General features: G+C 31.7%; 1 protein-coding gene across 1 annotated transcript in view; it reads right to left on the bottom strand.

Annotated features, from left to right (window-relative positions):
* The window catches only part of LOC111622781 (ryanodine receptor-like), a 420607-nt gene that overhangs the window by 98035 nt on the left and 298415 nt on the right, over positions 1 to 24157 (bottom strand). The window contains exons 86-90 of the mRNA XM_023365203.1: positions 23202 to 23255; positions 23009 to 23124; positions 14096 to 14274; positions 5920 to 5990; positions 4023 to 4110 (exon numbers count right to left, since the gene is read on the bottom strand). Coding sequence (XP_023220971.1) covers positions 4023 to 4110; positions 5920 to 5990; positions 14096 to 14274; positions 23009 to 23124; positions 23202 to 23255 — 508 coding nt within the window. The remainder of the gene's footprint in view (positions 1 to 4022; positions 4111 to 5919; positions 5991 to 14095; positions 14275 to 23008; positions 23125 to 23201; positions 23256 to 24157) is intronic.

Raw genomic sequence — 24157 nt, forward strand, 5'->3', positions numbered from 1 at the left:
ACATAATCCATTCCAAGACTTTGTTCTTTATCCGAATTGTTCATTAACCGATTATCGATTTACCATAGGTTTTTATAGGAATTTGATTAATTCATTCTGAAGACTCCAAAAAATAAAAATATATACTTTTTTACTACATTTATTTATATGTAATACCGTGTTTCCCCAAAAATAAGACATCCTCTGAAAATAAGACCTAGTAGAGGTTTTGCTGAATTGCGAAATATAAGACCTCCCCCAAAAGCAAAGTTTTTTTTTAGTCGTAACGGTTATTCGACAGATAATTGAAAGTGGCTGTTGCATTCTTGCATTTTTATTAGTCATGTTTTTTCTGTTTGTGGGTTTAAAGAATCTGACCAATGTCAATTGCTTTTCTCTTTTCTTCAAGATTTTTCAGAAGTAATTAATAGTATTGTAATTANTACATTTATTTATATGTAATACCGTGTTTCCCCGAAAATAAGACATCCTCTGAAAATAAGACCTAGTAGAGGTTTTGCTGAATTGCAAAATATAAGACCTCCCCCAAAAGCAAAGTTTTTTTTAGTCGTAACGGTTATTCGACAGATAATTGAAAGTGGCTGTTGGCTTTTTGAAAGTACAGTCACTCATTGGCCAGCAGACAATCATGCCACACGGCATGATTTGCATAAGACAACGGCTTGGAAATCACAGATTTGCATAACGTTACGGCTGGTGATCACTAATTGGTCAGCTGGGAATCACGCCACATCACATTTGCATAGTGCTACGGTTCAGTAAGCACTAATTGGTCATCGAGCCTGATGTCGATGCTATGAAAAGGTTAAGTTGAAGCGAGAGTGGGAAGTCCACTCCAGCATGGGAACTTCGTAAGTTCAGTTCATCACTCTCGTTTAAGTTAGNATTGCTTTTCTCTTTTCTTCAAGATTTTTCAGAAGTAATTAATAGTATTGTAATTGTAGAGATCCCCAACTCCATTAACCTTATTCTGGTTTGGATGCTACTTGGATGATCGTTGTTCTTACATCTTCCCACTTCTTCAAAAGATCTTTAGTAGCAGATGTCGACATGGTCCTCTTTCATCTCCCTCTTTTTCAAAAGAAAACACATCTCGTTGAGTTTCTTGGTGTTGTTCATTTGAGAGTTCTTGGAGTTCTTCTGTCGTCAGATCAGTTTCAGGTTCCATTATGAGCTCTAAGATGCTCTTTATTTCTCAGATGTGATTTTCATTACTCCATTAGCAGCTTGAGACTTAGAGTTAGATAACCTAGAAAATAGGATTTAACAATTTGTAGGGCTTATCACACCAAGGCCAACAGAAAAAAGGACCAGAACTTTTACAAAAAAGTTAGTCTTTAATAATCACATTTCAAATTTTGTAAAAGTTCTGGTCCTTCTTTCTGTCGGCCTTGGTGTGATAAGCCCTACAAATTGTTAAATCCTATTTTTTAGGTTATCTAACTTTATCTAATTTATAGTTGTGGGCTAAAAGCATCGTTTATTATTAGCTTGAGACTTCTTGATATATCTTTCATAGCTAAGATTGTGCCTAGTGTAGACCTGTTCAAGCCATACTGCCTAGCAATATCAGACATCTTGTGCCCACTTTCTACTTTGGTTATTATCTCTTACTTGATTTCTACGGTGAGCACAGTTCTTGACACTCCTCTTTTTAGGCTCCATAATATTATCAGTTTCTTTTTAAATAAAAAGTTCAGAAAAGCACTTACAAAAATTCAGAGAACAGAAATCGACTAGCCCACAAAAAATTATTTAAATGTAAGGCCAAGATGAAATTCGAAATTTGGTATTAAAACGTTAACGAATATCCGATGGGACAGTTATACTTTCACCTTTCGTAAATAAACCCCGACACAAAACTTAACAAGTGCCTGTCCGACAGTCTCACAAAGACGATAAAAAAATGATTTGTCAGAAAGGTAAAAAAAAGCTAGATTTACAAGGGAGAGTTTCAAAATTTGGAGGAATACTATCCGATTAGTATCGGGTTGAGCATCGACGTTGACGTCTCCTGCACTCCAAAAGGTTTTGAATTGTTACCTAAAGACAAGGGAAAATCAATCGGTATTCATTATTTTCTGTCACGTCTTTTTATGTTTGTTCAGTAAAGTGTTCATTATCTGAACATATGTTTGTTGTCCGATCATAAAAATCTTTCGCAAAAGTGTTTGTTATCTGGTTTATTCACTATCCAAACTGTTCATTAACTGATCACCCACTGTACTTCAGTAAAAATTTCATTTTGCCTGATTTAAACTTTCTAATCAATATTTTGTTTAAATAATAGTTAACCTAATGAGAAATTATAATTGCTTTCACAGAAAGTATATTTCAAAAAATCTTGATTTACTAATAGAATTATTCAAAACTAGAATTGCCAGATGTTCAATTTTAAATAAAATCACATTTTATACATATGCAATCTAATTTTGACAATTCTGTTTAATTATATAATTATATACATGGCTAAATATAAAAATTATATTTACTTGTGATTTGGACCACACATTAAAAATATGGGCAACATAATTGTATAACTGTTCAGCTTCTTTAACGTTATGTTTTAGCCAATGATTCCTTAAAAAGAAATAAAATTTAATTAATGCATGAACACATTATATTATTTGATAAAAAACATTTTACATTCCATTTTATTTAAAAAATAACAAATGTAAATAAATCAATGATATCATTCATATCAATTCCCAAATAAGAGAAAACAACTTTACTATTATCTTTCCAGAACTTTAAATTAATATTAAAATGATATTTTATATGTTTATATTTACAAGTTCTACATCAAAGTTTTAGTATGATCAAACATAGTTGTAATATAGACCTCAAACAAAATAGTTTGCTTAAATATTTTCAAATTTTTATATTTAATATTTATTGGTAACAAAACTTTTAGAAAAAATATTAAATATTAAACATATCAATATTTACATATATAAATTCCATAAAAAAGTTTTGTTAATCTATTTCTGTAAAAAATATTTTGTTAATCTATAAAACAGTTTTATTGAAGCTTATCTAACCTATCTTTATAAAAATCTTTTACAACATTAAATTATCAGAATAGAACACTAAGAAATCATTAAAAATAATCTTAAACTTTTCAAAACCTGAAAATGATTCAAATTTCATATACATATTCTTCCTAATGACNTTATGAGCTCTTCAATGTTCTTTATTTCTCAGATGTGATTTTCGTTACTCCTTTAGCTGCTTGAGTCTTCTTGATTATACTGTATCTGTCTTAGATAAGATTGAACTTCAGCGTACTGTAGACCTGTTCAAGCCATACTGCCTAGCAACATCATACATCTTCTGCCTTTGCTATTATACTCTCACCTTTCAAAAATAAAAACCGACACAAAACTTAATGAGTGCCCACCCAACAGTCTCTCGTAGACTATAAAAAAAATTCTTTCTGTCAGAAAAATAAACAAAAGGCTGGAATTACAAGGGAGAGTTTGAAAGTTCAGAGAAATACTATTTGATCAGTATATACCAGGTTGAGCATTGACGTTGACGTCTCCTGCACTCCAAAAGGTTTTGAATTGTTACCTAAAGACAAGGGAAAATCAATCGGTATTCATTATTTTCTGTCACGTCTTTTTATGTTTGTTCAGTAAAGTGTTCATTATCTGAACATATGTTTGTTGTCCGATCATAAAAATCTTTCGCAAAAGTGTTTGTTATCTGGTTTATTCACTATCCAAACTGTTCATTAACTGATCACCCACTGTACTTCAGTAAAAATTTCATTTTGCCTGATTTAAACTTTCTAATCAATATTTTGTTTAAATAATAGTTAACCTAATGAGAAATTATAATTGCTTTCACAGAAAGTATATTTCAAAAAATCTTGATTTACTAATAGAATTATTCAAAACTAGAATTGCCAGATGTTCAATTTTAAATAAAATCACATTTTATACATTTGCAATCTAATTTTGACAATTCTGTTTAATTATATAATTATATACATGGCTAAATATAAAAATTATATTTACTTGTGATTTGGACCACACATTAAAAATATGGGCAACATAATTGTATAACTGTTCAGCTTCTTTAACATTATGTTTTAGCCAATGATTCCTTAAAAAGAAATAAAATTTAATTAATGCATGAACACATTATATTATTTGATAAAAAAACATTTTACATTCCATTTTATTTAAAAAATAACAAATGTAAATAAATCAATGATATCATTCATATCAATTCCCAAATAAGAGAAAACAACTTTACTATTATCTTTCCAGAACTTTAAATTAATATTAAAATGATATTTTTTATGTTTATATTTACAAGTTCTACATCAAAGTTTTAGTATGATCAAACATAGTTGTAATATAGACCTCAAACAAAATAGTTTGCTTAAATATTTTCAAATTTTTATATTTAATATTTATTGGTAACAAAACTTTTAGGAAAAATATTAAATATTAAACATATCAATATTTACATATATAAATTCCATAAAAAAGTTTTGTTAATCTATTTCTGTAAAAAATATTTTGTTAATCTATAAAACAGTTTTATTGAAGCTTATCTAACCTATCTTTATAAAAATCTTTTACAACATTAAATTATCAGAATAGAACACTAAGAAATCATTAAAAATAATCTTAAACTTTTCAAAAACTGAAAATGATTCAAATTTCATATACATATTCTTCCTAATGACAATGATATTTTAGCTCAAATCAATTTTTTTCATTTTAAAAGAATATCATATTAGATGACTAAAATACTGAAAATTTTATTTTGAATGTTATATATGCACTTTGAACTTTATTATTAGAACACATTCTTCAGTTTACACACACTTCATAAGATTTTATAATTGTAAAAAGTAGACAATGATCAGGCTAGATTTCTAAATAGGACAGTAGGCCTGGGTCTAGAGCAGCAGATTTTGACAGGCAGCAAAATTGGTAGGCATAGTATAAGAATTTTATAATAAAAGTAAATAATTCCAAATACTTCAATATTTATAATTATTAAGTCATCTATATTAATAAATAAAAATAGCAATTTAAATTACTTAATTACATCAGATAGATAGCTTTGACAACTTATTATGTAAATATACATCAAAAAGCATAATGTAAATTTTAATTAAAAACAAAATGTACCATTTAATAAAATGTGTCATTTTCATATCACATGAAAATGACAATTATTATACATATAATATTCTGCAATTAAATTCCAAATTAGTGTTGAAAGCATTTATGTCTATGTCAGAAAAGGTGGTATTCTAGCCTGGGTGTAAAACTAGGCTAAAATGCCACCTTTTCCGACAAAGCAGCAAAAGAATTAAATCTGGTTCTGACAATGATATATCATAATATATCATTATCTAGCTTTTCTATTTTATAAAATATCAATCTATCAGACAATCAAACTAAGGAAACAGGAAAAAATGAAGAATGCTGTTATAATTTAGAGGACTACAGGTAATTATTAATACAATAGATATACTGATGCAAGGGTATCAATCTCAGTTGTAATTAAATATAAAAACACCTTACAATGGGGTATTTAAATTTCTTTACAAATGTTTTTCAGCTCTATTTTTTGAAATTTAAATACCTCAGTGGAAAGGTGTTTTTATATTTAATTAAAATTAGGAGTTGGGTAGAATGGATTATTCTCAGCTGTTATTCTAGCCTGGGTGTAAAACTAGGCTAAAATACCACCTTATCTGACAAAGCAGCAAAAGAATTAAATCTAATTCTGACAATGATATATCATAATATATCATTATCTAGCTTTGAAATTATTCAATTTAATTAATTAATTAATTAATTATTCTAACAATGGAAAATTAAATGTTAATCATCATGAATATAACAAAAAGAAATATATAACAAAGAATATAAAAATGGCTTTGCTTACCTTTGTAAATCTGCATATTTTATAAGTAATGGATAAAATGCATAAATGTCTCTTACTAATACAGCAAACTCCTATAATTTGAAAAATTTGTACTGATTAAAAAACAATTAACAAAGTAAAAATTATATTAATTTAAAAATTAAGTTGTAAAAAAAAGAAAATAAGATTTTAACTATAAAATACATAATGTGTTTTATATATATTATAAAATGAAGTCATAAGTCAGGAACAACCCAAATATCTTTATGATGCTTAATATTAGATAAACCTAAGCATTGTTATTGTGTATTAGACCAATAAGTGTATTTATGATGTATGTTATCTGATCTCATCACCATCTTCAATAAATTTAAAAATTTCAAATAGAAAGGAAGTGGTGTCACTACTAATATTGCATGTTATTCATCAATCTTTAATAATTTCTACCTGAAATTTTTGTCAGCTTTTGGACAACTCAAATGTTTTATATCCTTTAGTTAAAAATTTCCAGAATAGAACTTTTTAAACCACATTTGACATGGCAAAGTTTAGGAGTAAGATACTCCTAAACTTTACTACCCCATACCCATTATGGATTTCTTTTTTTTATTTTTTTATTGTTTGTATGGCATTATATCATTTCCAAAACTCATAAAGCATAATATGTCTGATATGCTTTTTATCTGGAGACATTTCAAATTGATTTTATTCAACAAAATTTGAAAATAAAATGTTTAAAATAAGCTTCTAAACAAAGAATACAAACTCATATTAGTAATAATGTGTTAAATTTCAAAACTGTTATAATTAAATCACACATCTATATTAAGTAATGACAGTTGTAAGAAAATACAACGGGGAAAAAAACTCTGTTCAACCCAATATAACCTTTACTTATTAACCATGACATCTAAGAAGTGTATGGCAACAACAAAGTCTAAAAAGAAGGTTATAATATCAACAATTAAGATGAAAAAGGAACTTATCACAAAGCATGAAAGCAGTACATGTGTGGCAGATCTGGCAGGCATGTTTAAGATGCCAAAATCAACAACCAATAAATGCAATTTTCATTTTATTATACAGTATTTATGTATTTCATTTATTGTTTTCATGCTTTAATTTATTATTTAGTGCATTTACTTTTTCTTAAATTATCTGAATTTGCTGTTTTAAGTTTATTGAAATGGGTATTGTTTAGGGTCAGGGAATAGATTAATTCACTTTCCATTATTTCTATTGGGAAAAATTGATTCAGACTGAACAATTCAGAGTTCAAATGACCATGTGAAAGGAATTAAATTTAAAGAGTATTGTAAAATTTTATCAATTTGTAAAATTTTTATGTAAATTGATAATATGATGTCCTTAAAATATATAAGATGACTATCAAGATGATAGGCTATTTTACAGATCAAAACTTAACCTAAGAATGTTTAAATGTATATAAAAAATAAATACACAAAAAGGTATTTTTAATAAAATGCACATTATAGAAACATAACCAACATATGTATAATCACATAACAATTTGTAAACATGAATTTAATACTTAATGAATTCTTCTAATTCATACAAAACAGGCTAAGTTTAATAAATTTTTGTTTTGATAATAATTCAAAGTTAAACCGATATTGTTTTTAAGTTTTATATGCTTGCATATCTGTAGTAAGTTTTTAAAAAATTAACATAGTATTAAAACTCTGATAAGATTTTCTTATTGTACTTCAAAAAATGTATAAAGCATAGAGATGATACAATACTGAATTCTGCCAATATGATCCAATACTGATAATTTTCCAACCTATTCCAATAATTTCTTTTACTCATACTCTACAGGTGTCAGTAATGAAAGCTTATTGGTTTAGAGAGAATATTCACTTTGTTCACTAACTACACTCTCTTCAACCTTAAATAACCAGTAAAATATTTAAAAATACTACAAACGTTTTTGACAGTTATTTCCAGTCTTCTTCAGGCAGAAAGTTCTGAGATTCGAATATCAGTTGTGCTTGAAAAAATTTAAATTATTCTTAGAACGTATGAACCGATGCATATAGAAATTCATACTGTGCGTGCGTACTAAGCATAGCTTATACAAATGAAATAATATATTTTTTAACACACATATATAAAAAACCGTGGAGATCCGGATTAAATGAGGTCTTCCCGTTCATAGTAGAGCTTCCAAGCGTTAGAAATACTAATAGCATCCTTGGAGTTGATGCAGTTATTGTGTAGCCCAGCTTTGTATATTTCAAGAGTTTCCAGCAAACATATATGTTCTCTTCGGCTTGATAGATTAATTATTTGGACGTTATGCAGGTCTGCTCTTATGCCCGGGGTCAAAGCATAAGTACACAAGGCAGTGGTGCCCCTGTCATGTTCAATGTCATACTTAAGTTCCCATAGACGCTTATCTAGAGAACGTATCGTAGAGCCAATATATACAAGGTCCCTTTGAAACCTATGGTCCCTTAATGGAACTGAGTATACCTCTGGAGCCAATCTTATGTCTATGCGATCTTTGCAGTTGCGGAGGAAGTCGTAAACAGTACTACGTCTCCTATAAGTAATTTTTTTGTTCGTAATTGCCGCAATTTCTCTATAAATAGGGTCCAGGTGGTGGTTATATTGAACTACAGCCCAAGATTGTGTATTGTTTGAGTTGCTAGTGCTTAAGTTGTTGTTAATATTATATAATTGCGACAAATAGGCACCTGCCAGTTTCTGGACTAATCCCCGCCCATATCCAAGTCGAGAGGCTACGTACTGAATATATTGTAATTCTACCAATGTATCATCGAATTTTGTACTGTGTGTGAACGCTCTTTTGGTTAGGGCCCTGAATGCCGCTAACTTATAAGCTATAGGGTCATCCGAATTGGCAGAGATGAATAGAAAAGTATAGCAGGCTTATAATAAACCTTAGTTGTTATCTTGTCCCCTTCCAATTGTACACTGATATCCTGAGAGATATCAGTGTATAATTGGAAGGGATATAATATAATATCAGGGATATAATATTAACAACAACTTAAGCACTAGCAACTCAAACAATACACAATCTTGGGCTGTAGTTCAATATAACCACCACCTGGACCCTATTTATAGAGAAATTGCGGCAATTACGAACAAAAAAATTACTTATAGGAGACGTAGTACTGTTTACGACTTCCTCCGCAACTGCAAAGATCGCATAGACATAAGATTGGCTCCAGAGGTATACTCGGTTCCATTAAGGGACCATAGGTTTCAAAGGGACCTTGTATATATTGGCTCTACGATACGTTCTCTAGATAAGCATCTACGGGAACATAAGTATGACATTGAACATGACAGGAGCACTACTGCCTTGTGTACTTATACTTTGATCCCGGGCATAAGAGCTGACCTGCATAACGCCCAAATAATTAATCTATCAAGCCGAAGAGAACATATACATTCGCTGGAAACTCTCGAAATATACAAAGCTGGGCTACACAATAACTGCATTAACTCCAAGAATGCTATTAATATTTCTAACGCCTTGAAGCTATACTATGAACGGGAAGACCCTATTTAGTCCGGATCTCCATGGTTTTATATGTGGGTGTTAAAAAAATATATTATTTCATTTGTATAAGCTAAGCTTAGTATGCATGCGCAATGAGAATTTCTGTACGCATCGGTTCATACATTCTAAGAATAATTTAAATTTTTCAAGCACAACTGATATTCGAATCTCAGAACTTTCTGCCTGAAGAAGACCGGAAATAACGGTCGAAAATGTTTGTAGTATTTTTTAAATATTTTACTGGTTATTTATACCAGTACCTATTTACAAAGGTTGAACATGTTCACTGACTATTTAAATTCAAATATAAGAAATAAAGGTTTACAAATCAATTTACAGGTTTTTAGCCTTAGAACAAATAGGGTTGGCGTCAGGAATGGCATCCGGCCATAAAACCTATGCCAAAACTATATGGAAGTAAGTTATAACTGTGTTAGGACATCCCCCGAAGTGATGCACAGTCATGTCACCCAAAAACTATGTCAAATGAGCTGGGGCTACCGAACCAAGAATGGGTTTGGATAAAGAAGTTAGTTCAGAAAGAGAAGAAAAAGAAGACAAGTATAAGAATAGGTACTTTAAACATCAAATGGGAAGAGTAGAGTTGGTAAATCTTATGCAAAGAAGGAGAGTGAACATTTTGTGCCTGCAAGAGCTGCAAGAGACAAGATGGAAAGGAAATAAAGCTAAAAAACTTGGTGAAGAGTACAAACTAAACATGTTGTACCCTATGAGTGAGTGGAGCAAATAAGGGAGGAAGGAATGGAGTTGGTGTCATAATTAATAAAGTTCTAAAAGACAGTGTCTGTGAGGTTAAACAAAGGTGTGATAGAATTATGAGCATTAAGTTGGACATTGGTGGAATTTTCATTACGATTATGTGTGTGTGTGTATGCTCCTCAGCTAAGTAGTGGAGAAGAAGAAAAGACAAACTTTTGGACAGATCTTGACCAAGTTATAATGTGTGTTCCTATGAATGAGAGATTAATCTGTGGGGGAGATTTAAATGGTCATGTTGGGAAGAGGAAGAATGCAGAAAAAAGAGTTCTTGGGAGGTGGAGTGTGGGAGAAAGGAATGGAGAGGAAGAAAGACTAGTCGATCATGCTGTAGCTTTTGACCTTGCGCTAGTTAACATCTACTTTGAAAAGCAAACCAACAGGCTATATACATGAGTAGAGGTAAATCCAGCCAAATTGATTTTTTCTTGTGCCGCAGGAGACATCTGAGAGAAGTGAGAAACAGTAAGGTGTTAAATGGAGAAAGTGTTGCTGCACAACATAGAGTCCTCCTGGTGGATTATGATTTTCTTATGGGCCATTTTAAGAATTGTATTAGCCAGATTGAACAAAGGATCAAATGGTGGAGATTGAAAGAGAAGGAATTAAGGAAAGTTTAAGGTAAGTGTTAAAAGAAATCCAGTTTTCAGATGTGCAAAAATGGTGGTTGATGAATAGTAATTGTATCTTGAAAGTTGGAGAAGAGGTTTGGAAAAAACTTCAGGGAAGAGATCGTCAGAAAAAAAGGAACTTTGGTGGTAGAATGCTGAGGTACAAGCCACAGTTAAACAAAAGAAAGAAGCAAAGAAAAGGTGGATTTGATGGAAAGGCTGGAAGATATATAAACTTACCATTTGGCAAATAAAATGACTAAAACGGCAATGGCTATTGTGAAAGCAAAGGCTTTTGAAGAAACTTATAAAGCTTTCAAAAGGAAAGGTGATGAAAGGCAGTTGAGGAGAATTGCCAAAGCAAGAGATAAGGCATCAAAACATTTTACCTATATTAAACTAATTAAAGATGATAAAGGAGTGGTATTACAAGATTATGAAATGGTCAAGAAAAGATAGAAAGAATATTTTAGGAATTTATTGAATGAAGAAAATCCCAGAACTTTATATGAGAATGGAGAGGCGAATGAAGGAGTGATGCAAGATATTAGCAGAAAAGAAGTGGAAAGTGTGCTTTGGGAAATGAAGATGGGGAAATCAGATACCGGTTGAGGCTTGGAGAGGTTTCAGTAAGGAGGGAATTGATATCCTCTGGGGCCTTATGAAGAAACTCTGGCAGCAGGAGAGGATCCCAGATGAATGGAGGAAGAGCATTCTGGTGCCAATCTTTAAAGGTAAAGAAGATGAACAGAATTGTGGAAATTACAGAGGTATAAAGTTATTGTCCCATACTATGAAGATTTGGAATAAAATTGTAGAAAGAAGGATTAGGCAGGAATCTGAGATTGGAAAGGAACAGTTTGTCTTTTTGTCAGGAAGGAGTACAACTGATGCTATCTTTGCTCTAAAACAGCTGATGAAAAGGCAGAGGAAAATGCAGGAAGATTTGCACATGGTATTTATAGATCTAGAAAAGGCATATGATAGGGTACCAAGGCAAGAGGTATGGAGATGTTTGAGGAAAAATATGTTAGGCTCGTCAAGGAAATGTGCGAGGGAGCAGAGATCCAAGTTAAGAACAGTGTGGACACTACAGAAGGGTTCTTTGTTAATGTTGGTTTACATCAGGGATTGGCTCTTAGCCCTTATTTGTTTGATCTGATAATGGACGTGTTGCTATGTGACGTGAAGTGTGTGGCTCCGTTGAGCATGCTGTTTGTGGATGATATTGTTCTGTGTGAACTTTCTCAAACCAAGGCTGAGAAGAAACTGGAAGATTGGAGGAAAGTTTTGGAAGAAAGGGGCATGAAGATTAGCAGAACTAAAACAGCTTATATGACTCTGAATGGTAGAGACGAGTGTAATATTAAAATCCAAAATGTGCCGCTCCCTTTGGTTCAAAGTTTTAAATATCTTGGGGCATTTGTCGAGATAGCAGGACGATTGAACTCGGAGGTGCAGCATAGAATTCAATGTGGATGGATGAACTGGAGGAAGCTGAGCAGTGTGTTATTCGACAAGAAAGTTAGCTGCAATCTGAAAGGAAAATTGTATAAATCAGTTGTTAGACCTGCAATGTTATATGGAGTGGAGACATGGGCAATAACAAGAGCCCAAGAAAGAAAGATGAAGGTGGAGAAGATAAGAATGTTGAGATGGATGTGTGGAGTGTCAAGGAAGGATAAAATAAGGAATAATTTTATTAGAGGTTCTGTTAAGGAGGCCCCTTGAGCAAAAAGATACAAGAATGCAGGTTGAGGTGGTTTGGCCACATAGAGCGAAGAAGCAACAATTATGTTGGAAAGGAAATCAGAAAACTGGTAATAAAAGGAAAGAGGAAAAGAGGAAAACCAAAGATGCATTGGAAAGATAAAGTGGAAGAAGACTTAAACCAGATGGGACTTAAGAGAGAAGAAGTCCTTAATAGGGAGAAATGAAAGAAACGTGTTAGAGAAGGAAATGCCAATCCCATATAAACATTGGAAACAACGAGGATAAAGAAGAAGAAATCAATTTACAGGTTTCTTTTGAATCTGAACCTTGGGCAGCTGTAATTATCTAGTTTGCCTAGGACTAACTTTGGCTCTGTTTTTCAGAAAAAATTCAAACACACCTTAAGTAAATTTATAATTGTATAGGAAAATTGCCAGATTGAAAAAATTATTGCCAAATCACTAACTAACTTGAAATATTGCTGAAGTTGGTGATATTACTTGTATGTTGCCTGTCTATTGATAAAACGTTTCTGGTCTGCAAAGTTTTTTGATACAAGTAGAATAAACAAAAGCACTTCAGCTTGCTCTGCAATTGCTTAAAACCTGTTAAAACTGAGATGCTTAAAATAAGATTTGTGCACTAAGCATATTCCATTATAGTATTTGGATTCCGTTTCATATTCATATTCCGTTATATACTTTTGAAAGAAAATCTTTATTAATTATATTAAAGAACTGATTTTAGTTTATAAAACAAATAAAAATTTATTAATACCCTGTTCTTTACTTGCGCAAAAATTTTATGTCACTTTCTAGAGAAAAAATTATTTGCATTTGCAGCAACATAAAGCATTTCTGGAACCAGAATAAAATCAAGAAAACTAATCTAAACATTAAAATTACTCAACTCACAGTAATATATACAAATCTACACACAAAATATTGATGCATATTACTGTATGCTGCATATCTTAAGAATAATCGTTTGATTTTGCATGAGCAACTATATAGAGTCTAAAAAGACAACAAACCATATGTATAACATAGCCCATGCTCTTCAGTCATGACAAATTTTAACTAATCATAGCACAAACTGAAGGTATTTTTGTTGTATAAACATCTGATCTCCTGCAAAGCAGTGCTCTCTACCAATTTGGCACTTGCCAAAAGTGGCAACAATCATATGTCACATGGTTATCTGTGGCTAATCACATGCAGAGAGAATGTACTGTCTATGTTATGTTAGCTTCACAGCACGGTATGTCCATCATCATGTTTGAATGCCTGCCATGGCAAAACAATGTGAAAGATACATATAAAAAAACAAAAAGTCACAATATCAATATATCAGGAATATTCTGATACACTGATATATTGGTATTGGTTACATCTCTTATAAAGAAAAGAAAATATATAATTAACATATTTATATATTAATTACAATATTTACATTAATATAATGAAAATTTATAGAATGATTCTTTATTTCGATAAACATTGTGAAATAATTAAAAAGAATTAAATAATTAAAAATTTACCTCCTGAAGCTGGCCTTCAATTTGTGATGTATCTTCAGTTGATGATTTTAAATATCCCTTCATTAAATCTTCTTTGTGAAAAATACTATCAGCATTTTTGTATATTTTTTCAGCAAGAGGCAATATTGGATCATATAATAATTCTTCAGATGAATTAATGACAATCTGCCCTCCATTACCTAAAAAAAAATTGTTTTGAAAATTTAATACAATTAAAGAATTTTTTTTATTGATTTTCATTGTTTGAAAAGATAAGTGAAATACCAATGTTTTTTTATAAATCTTAATATTAACTGAACAATTATGTGATAATTAGTTAAAAAGTTTATATTATATATTAGATAATAATACAAAATCTTATCATTTATAAAAAATAGTCTTATACTGTATTTTGTGATTCTCTGCTGTATAATATTTTAATGCATATGTTTTCTGTATCATACAACTTGTTATTTTATCCCATCTTTTGTATATACTACACATGTAATGTTACTGTAGCCTCTAATGTTAATGATCTGTAATAATGCCAATATGTTCTTGTCTGCACCTACTTATATGTCTATGGCACCAGGTATGTACTGTAACTCAGTATTTTATTAATAAAATGAATCTGAATCTGTATATAAAGAATTTTTCATAGTAATATGAATAAATTTTAAGTAATATGAATAAATTTTAAATAATAAATCTCTAAATACTAATTAGTGAAGAGAGCTTATTTAACTTTGTATTAAAAATCTTTAAAAAAATTGTATTTCTGATTAGTAAAATTATGGTTAATATATATGTTTTTTTCAAAACGCTGTTTAATCAATAAAATTTTTGCAGCTTAACTAATTAAAATAATAATATTTAAATTGGTTGATTTGTTTTTGTTTTATTGAAACTAAATAAATAAATATTCACAATTTATGTAAACATTAAGTTTACTTGCTATTTTACTATATTTTTAATTTAATCATAACCCTGTAAGTTAAATTCCATCACTTTCATTCACATATGACATCACTTTGATATTATTCATTTATATTATACTGATTCATGAATATAACATTTAAAAAGTTTCACTTTTATAATTTTCTAAATACTTAAAATGTTCTCTTTTGATTACAGCAAAATACATTTATTCAAAAGTAATATTTTTTTATTTATGTGTAGTCATTATCAATCAAAAGTGATAAAATAAAAGAGTAATATATATTACTAGGACATCACACGACTAAATTGTATTGCAATAGAACTGAGATGGAGCCAGAAAGAAAGATGCAATCCTTGCATTTTTTAGACATGGAAAAGGCTATCCTTGTACCTTATGGTCATGGACAGGTAAACTTTGCACTCACCACCATGAAAGAACTATTTTTGCATCTGCTGATCGTGGGAGAGACAAACCTTGCATTGGCTAGGCACACAGAGGTTATCCAAAAACAAAGCAACTGATGCCAATGCCCACCAGTGGCTAAGTGAATAAAACCACTAAACACTGGTAATCAGTTGTGAGTTCACACCTGGCCAACAAGCTGTCTAAATGGAATTTTTCAGATTTTCTTCACATTATTAACACTTAAATAGGGTCCAGTTTCCCCAAAAAAGACCTCTTGGCAGATCACCCATGGGTCACATTACTTATAGAACAAACAAAACTAAACACAGTTGATGTCAATTGCTTTGTTCTTGTATTCTGTTTGTTTTTGGTGTGTATTTTCTATTAGGTGCATGCTATACTTTTTTTTTATTTATTTGACCCCTAAATTCTGTTAGGCGCAATCAAGCAGCACAGACATTGTCACTTTGACCCCACTTTATACCAGGGCTGTGGAGTCGCGTAAAAATCTACCGACTCCAACTCCAACTTTTCCTTACCATCCGACTCCGACTCCGACCAGGGGCGGATTTGTTACCGAAAGAGACCCGGAAATTCTGATGTCATCACGTGACCTCAGAATAAAATATTCAATAAATAGAGTTGTAATAAAGATAGAGCGTAGAAACTTTTCATTCCAAAGCTAAAAGACTTCTCTAAGTAATATATAAATATGTATTCAATAATTTTTACTTTTCCTGCTGTTATATATAATAGAGGAAAAGTGTAGCGCTCAGTCAAAAAATGACTCCTCCCAAATTTTTACATTTTTGGACTCAGGACACCGTAAAATTTCGAGATATGCAAAAGATTCGAGGTTTTTTCTATATGTGTGGATGATAGACTGTGTGGGGGGGCAGTGCGTAGCGTGGGTGTCAGCCGCCTGGGTGGAGGAAAAATTTTGCCGCCCCCTTATTTAGGTATCTCAATTTAAAAGACTAAAATTCAGTTTTGTAACAGAATAAGTAATGAAAAATTCCATGCTAGTGTTGCCACCTTTTTAAAATCGCTGACCCGGACGGCAGGTGAGGTTTGTTCGAACAGAAGTTCCTGATGCATGCGCAATGTCATTTTGCAATGCGAAGAATAATGTGCAGTGCATGCCGATTCTAAATCAGTTACAGTTAGCAACTAAAGAGACTTAAATAGGAGTAACGCAAGTGACCTAGCTCTATTGGATTTTGGAGGTGTATGTGATTACGAATGAATCGTACAAGCAAAAAAAAAAAGAAAAAAAAAAAAGGTCGACAGGTTGCGCACGATATCCCCGGACAGCGAGTCAGATGGTAACACAATTCCGTGCTCATTTCAATCAGTCCGAATCGTAGGTGGATGAAAATATGAAATAAAATGGTTCAAATTCTTACAAGATATTATTATTATTTATTGTGAAATTTTGCCGCACCCTAAAACGTAATTTTTCCGCCCCCCTTCGCTATGCTACTGGTGGGGGACATGATTTTGTTCATTCTGTTTGAAGCCTAATAATTTCTGTGGTCAGAGTTGGAGTCAGATGGTTTAACACAGGAGTTAGTTATTAAGCGTTAAAGTGGTTGAACTAAATCGTGTCCCCATATATATTCTAACATCTTAGGCGAGAACATCTTAACGGGTTTTACTGTACTATTATAAAATGGCTAAAAAGCTTACTTTGAGGGTAGAGACGAGTTTTATTTTATTTTTTTAAATTTTGAACGCTAATAACAAGTAAAATATTCATTAAGAGATATGACACATGACAACTTTTATGTCTTCACCCTGTTGACCTTTAATTAAGAACCAAAATTTAATAGTATTAATGCCCCTTTATACGCAAGCTACAGTGCCACATTTCATTTCTTAAATTTTACCCATTCTGAGATATTGTTTAATATCCCAGAACAGAAAATAAAGAAATTAAACGAATTAGATGCCAACACACACGCGCGCTCGAATTTTTTCCCTTTACTGACTTTTTTGAGGGGTTTGGGAGGTCTCCAAACGTGTAGATTTGCAAAAGAAACATGGAGGGTCAAATTTGACATGATTCCAACACTTTTCCGTTTTATATACATAACAAGTTGGTAAGTAAAAAGGAGTCGGAATTGGCGGATTTTTTGATGACTCCGACTCCGGCTAAAACACTAAAACTCCACGACTCCGACTCCGACTCCACAGCCCTGTTTTATATTATATTGAAAACAAAAGCATAGACTCCTATTTCCTACATTTACATTTATTACATTTCTGGATTCTTTATCTCAATCAGCAGAAAACTGCAAAGTTTTATCAAAATTGTCCCATCGAATTTTGAGAATGAACTAGATTCTATAATCCACATAGAAGATATGCTAATAACTTTAGGACATTGCTCAACTTTCTCACGTAATTTGCACAATATTGCTTTGTTGCATGTGCTTCTGTTAGGACTTTGTATCTTGAAAACAAAGTCATGGACCTCCATTTTTTATTTCATTTTTGGATTCTTCATAGTAATTAATGGAAAATGGCAAAGTTTTGTCAAAATTGATCAAATAAATTTATACAACAAACACAATTCTGTAAGTCATATAGATGAGGCTTCTCTAAAACTCTGCCTCAATAAAGATCTGGAAATCAGATTATTTCTAGAAATAAATAATTAAAAAGGATTAATCTGATTTAGTTATAGTACTGAAAATAGAGAAAAGATTGAAAAAAAATTTCATTCTCTTGGCCACAGAAACAGAAAAGAGGTAAGAAAAAATAAAGTGAGAGAGAGAGAGTTTACATTGTAGCTGCTCGCCTTTTTAATTATTTAAAATTTACATGTTTTGATTATTTTAATTCTCAACGTCTTTCCTTTGTTCTTGTCTTACTTTCTAATCTTTCTTTTGTCAACGTGAGGTTATGTTCCAAGAAACATCAAGAACAATACAGAGGATGACGACAGGTCCAAAGGGGAAAGAGTAACTGGAGATTCTTAAGCTCAATTTCAGTGAGGACACACAGAGGTCCAGTTAGTGGGAGAAAAAACAGAACAAAAAAGCAAAGAAGGTTAAGCTTCTGTGAGTACTGTGTAGCTCAACAGGATATAAATTTTATTAGTGCTTCTTTCCGAACAAGAGACTTTCGATCATCACAAAGTTGGATAAGCAATGGAATATTTGTAACGAAAGACAAAAAATCAGAAAGCTAGAATTCATTGTGGACCCCATCTCGCTAGCAAGGAAATGTATCTCCTGACAAAATCCCGAAGATTTTTGATATTGATCTTCCTATCTCTATCCTTCTAATTTCTTATCCTACTTTTCTCATATTCACATTGTAAGGTGGTTTTAAGGTAATATTAATTTTGGGTTACTTCTGTTATGTGTGAAACTTTTTTTTCTGTCTGTAATCACATGCATTCCCAATGTGGGAAAATTTCACTGTTATCCAGCCTAAGTTGGGATTCCGACAAAAGATCCTGTGACACTTGTTTTGTTCTGTGTGAATAAAATGTGTGAGGTCAGCCGATTTGGGGTGAGGTGTTCGACAGCCGAGCGGTTCGTTCTGTCTTGTGGGCGCAGAATGACTCTTTGAGACAGGTTTACCATTTTTAACCCGTTTATTAAATATATAAATTTTCTTACAATGTCTTATAACGAGGCGTAATGCCTATTCAAAGGTGGGAAACGAATCCTTTCCAAAGATAAAAGTCCAAATGTCCAGATAGTCGTTTAGGTTCGTCCAGCGTAAGTGAAGCGGAGAGCGATGGCCCCGGGGCGCACAGCACAACTCTCATCGATGATCTCCAATGACTCGGAGCACCTGGGCGGGTCTTGAAGGGACGGGCTAGCCAAAACGAAGCCTGGGACGTCGAACTAGCCTTTGCTGTAGAATAACAGGAGCACAAAATTCCAGGAGAGGAGCGCTATGAACCAGGAACCTTTTTTCCTCGAGTCGCACGGTTTTATAGATTTCTTAACCGTCGTCGCCTCTCCATTGGTCTCTCATAGTCACCTGGTGACAATTCGAAACCTAATGAAGGGCGCGGGAGAGGTCACCGTGCGACTGAATACGATTCCTCTCTCTCGTCGCGTTTTCTTCAAATTTAACCGTTTCCATTGTTTAAAAGATTCGCAAAAAAAAAAACAATTGCATTGTTCAATCGAGACACCTAATCCGTTTCCTTATCGACTGAAAAGGAGCTCTTAATTTTCGATCGAACCCATAATTCGGACCTCTCAATCGACCCCTGTTCGGGTCCTCACAAATGTATTAATTGTATCTGTTCACTATTTGTGTTTTGGTATTACACTCTGTAGCTTATATTGCTTTCATCAGTATTGTATCAATACTCAATCATCACATCATCATCTGTGACATATTATATAAACATGGTGTTAGGATATTGAAAAGAGATGAACAAATATATAAAAATCTATAAATGAAATGAGAAAAATGACAAAATATATATTAACATATAACTCTAATTTAGTAACTAAGATTTTAAAAATTATTTTAAAATTCTCCACTCCTATCAAATCCAATTTTAATACATAAATTAAGAGAGGTTTAATTTGACCATGAGTTTCTTAATTATTTTCTTATCTACATACATGCTTCACTTAGTGTATATGTTACTGCTAAAGCTCGAAAGCCGTTAATGTGTACATTATCTAGCTAATCTGCAGATTAACTAGGGTGATCCGTTAAAGTTGCGAAAATTGTTCCATTTCTCAAATTATCTAGGTAATGTCAGAGTATCTAGGTAATCTGCACATTACCTACTAGGCACTCGGTAAAGTGATAATAAGATCTTTGCCACAAATAAATGTACCACAAATAGGTGTGCTTGTCACAAAAACCAATTGCTATGTAATTCAAAGTGTCACCAATCTTTAGACTACACCAGGGGTCGCCAAAGTGGTCGATGTGACATCATTGGGGGAGTCGATGCAGCTAGGGGTCGATTGGGGGTCTATGCAGCAAAAAGGTCAGAACCTGTTTTTTTTTCTTTTTTTGCTCATATAGAAATCACAACGTTTTATTTTTATCCTCACACACTTGCACTTGTAACAAAACTTTACGATGGGGATCAATGTGAGGTGTTGGAAAGTTGTTGGGGGTCGGCGGTTAAAAAAGTTTGGCAACCCCTGGACTACACTAATAAGTAAGAACAATTGGTTAATGTTGCCTATGGTGACTAAAATGGCGGCTCGTCTCTGATTCCAGCAAACAGAAGAAAGAAAACAGTGAAGAAAGAAACGCACGTTCTAACCTAACCTAACCTATTCTAATAATTTGGTTGGTAATAATTATGGTAATTTATTAAAATAGGTTAGGTTAGAACGTGCGTCCCCACTGTTTCCTTTCTTTGGTTTGCTAGAATCAGAGACAAGCCGCCAATTTAGTCACCAAAGGTAACATTAACGCACAATTTTATCATGTGATCGCCAAAAAAAGTATGATAATTTTCTTATTTTTTGTCTCTGGTCCAAAAGTAGGGTATCGTCGAACTCGTTTCTATCCCCTCAATTCAGATATATACTCAAAGTTCCAAAATTCCATAGGTGGTAATCTATATAATCCCCCATTTCCCTAATTGTAATAATATTTTAAACCGTTTGATTTTTTGTATTACAGTTTTTTACTTGATTGATGATTGATTCTACTAACTAATTTGTTGATTGTTTGATTGTATTAACTTGATTCTTTAAATATCAAAAATTAAATAAACAACATTATGTTAATTTAAGCATACAGAAACGTTGCTGTTGTTCCAGCAAAGATCTTATTTTCACTTTACCGAGTGCCTAGTATATAATGTGCAGATTACCTAGATAATTTGAGAAATAGAACAATTTTCGCAACTTTAACGGATCACCCTAGTTAATCTGCAGATTAGCTAGGTAATGTACACATTAACAGCTTTCGAGCTTTAGCGGTAACATATATATGACTCATTCTGTTCTGTTCTGGACACATTTTCTGTGTACTCTTCTCACCTATTAAATCTAGCTATATGATTAATATATGTATTCATGAAATGATTATTATTTAAAAGTAAACAATGGATTACAGTAATACATCCAATTTGATGAAATTCAATTGTATGCTAAATCTCAATAATATCAGAGTACTTTTTCAATTCATGTACAGAATATAGTGTGTTTGCATTAAAATATTATTATGTACTACTATTTGTTTTGTATTCTGTATATATCAAAATACATACAGAATACAAAACAAATAGTAATATTTCTGCTTATTATAATCAGTCATTAAAAAGTAAACATGTTTCCACCATACATTTGTATTATACGATTTATTACTTTGTCATTATCATCATAAAATAAATTTGCTTACTTTTTATACTTTATACTTTTTTAATTTTTCAATATCATTTTCTGTAATGTTAGGCAAACATTAACCAAATAGTAGTGTTTCTTACTGGCTTAGAAAGTACAAAATGGGAATATTAATTGTTTCCAACTAAAATGTCTATTTGAGAATGTTATTTCAACTTTGATTTTATCAGAATTGGTATAAGTTTTCCTGATTACTTAACATAGACTATATTCTTCAATTTACTATATGCTTTAATATAGGCCTTATTTTATGTCATTTTAAATAAAAGTTTTATTATACACAATGAAACTTCTAATAAACAGATAGCTGGAAGACTGAGCAGTTAAGCTGTCAGACTACTGCTCTGGAAACCTGAGAATGAATCCAAATTGATTTAAAAACACCAGAAACTTTTTGGAGATGATCTGTCCCAGATATGTCAGGTCCCATCCCTCACCATCCAGCTGCCCCATTCTGGACTTTATCACTTACAATAAGGTTGATAAAAAGGCTCTATTGTGTCCACAGGGTCTAAAGACAAAAAATTAAATGAAACAACTACATGTTTCTAATTCATGTAGCACATTGAAACTTTAAGGACTTATCATACAGGAATGTACTTCACTCATATGGACAAATGAAATCTTTGTGATAATCATTCTGCAAGATGCATTTAGAGTCTAGACCCCTCTTTAGTTGCAGACTACACAAAAGATGGATGTTGGTTTCAAGTAAAACCAAAAGGAAAAATGAACGACTATGTTTTCTTCATAAATATAGTGAAATAAGTAACTGAACATTACTAATATAACTTTGCAATAGTACTTCATATATTCCATCTTATATGCTAGACAATCAACTAGTACTAATATAAACTACTACTGGTATTTGTTTCAAGTCTGAGAAAATATTGAAAATGCAACTAAGCTTTGACTTTTACAATAAATTCATAAATAACTTTTTGTTATTCAAATCTGAATTTGTCATTTTTTTCTATAAATGCTATATTCTTTATATAATTGATACAAAAAATAATCAATAAAAATATTTGAAGTAAACTCATATTGTTTTGTAAATTTTTAATTTAATAACTGCAAAATATAAATTTTTTTTCCTACATCACTTTTGAAGTTTTTAAAACTTTAAAATGATATTTAAATTTAAAAACATCATATACATTATCATACATTTATTATTCTTAGTTGATCAATATTTTTATAAAATTATCTATTTAATTATTAATGAGAATTTCATACCAGCAATACTAATCATCCAACTATGTCCATCTTCTCCAGCATGTCTTTTCAATAAATTTAATATGCTAGTTAGTAAAGCATTTAGATGATCACTTGTTACCATAGTGACATGATTTCTGTAAAATATAAACATTTCATTTAAAATTAAATGAAAATGAAATGTCTATTAAAATTTAAAAAATCTAAAACATACCCAGTTGTTAAATTCACATTATCAGGCCCTTGACTCCACCAGAATGGAAGATAACTTTAAATAAAAAATAAAATGATTTATTGATAAAGTTTAAATATTTAAATCAGTAAATAAAATTAATTAATAAAAAAGGAACTCTTAGATGAAACAAGGATAAAAGTAATGTTTAACAAACATTGCTTTTATCCATTTAGCAACAAAAGTTCAAAGGTGCTAAACAAGATCCTTGGATTTGTGTACTCAGTTGAAATACATTGTACTCAGTTTATTAAGTTCTTATGCTTTATTTTCTTTTTATTTTTCATTAAAAAATACATATACTGTTTAAAAGGAAAATTAATTAAAAGTCTGAAGTCTGAGTACAATGTATTTCTGGTCTGGCATACCGGTTGCTATGCCAGACCAGAGTCAAGGCATAGCAACCAAAACAAAACTAAAATTAAATAAGTGTGTCAGTGTGTGTGTCTGTATTCAGGAATTTCCTAACAATGTGGCATGTATTCAATATAGTGGCCTTCTGTAGTGTGATATATGTATTTCTACTCAATTGTAATGTTCCCAGGCTTTTGTGTAGTGTGTGTGGTATCACAGCTGTACAGGAGAAAATGACAGGTACAATAAGCACCCTACCCATCCTCCACAGATGCCTTATTTCCTGGGCTAGTTCTGTGTACTTGCTAATTTTTTCAGTGCATGTCTTTTGTACATTGTGAGTATTTGAAATGGCTATGTCTATAATGTATGTGATTTTATTGTGTTCGTCAATGAGTGTGAGGTCTGGTCTGTTGTGATAAATTGTTTTATCTGTGATTATGGCTCTGTCGTAATACATTTTGTGCGTGTTGTTTTCCAATACTGTCTGTGGAATATACTTGTAGTATGGTTCGTGGATGTCTGCCAATTTGTGTTTCTTTGCAAGCTCTTGGTGTATTATATTTGCTACTTGATTGTGTCTA

The sequence above is a fragment of the Centruroides sculpturatus genome, unplaced genomic scaffold (genome assembly GCF_000671375.1).
Source record: "Centruroides sculpturatus isolate CEXI.00-Female unplaced genomic scaffold, Cexi_2.0 scaffold157, whole genome shotgun sequence".
Lineage (NCBI taxonomy): Eukaryota > Metazoa > Arthropoda > Arachnida > Scorpiones > Buthidae > Centruroides > Centruroides sculpturatus.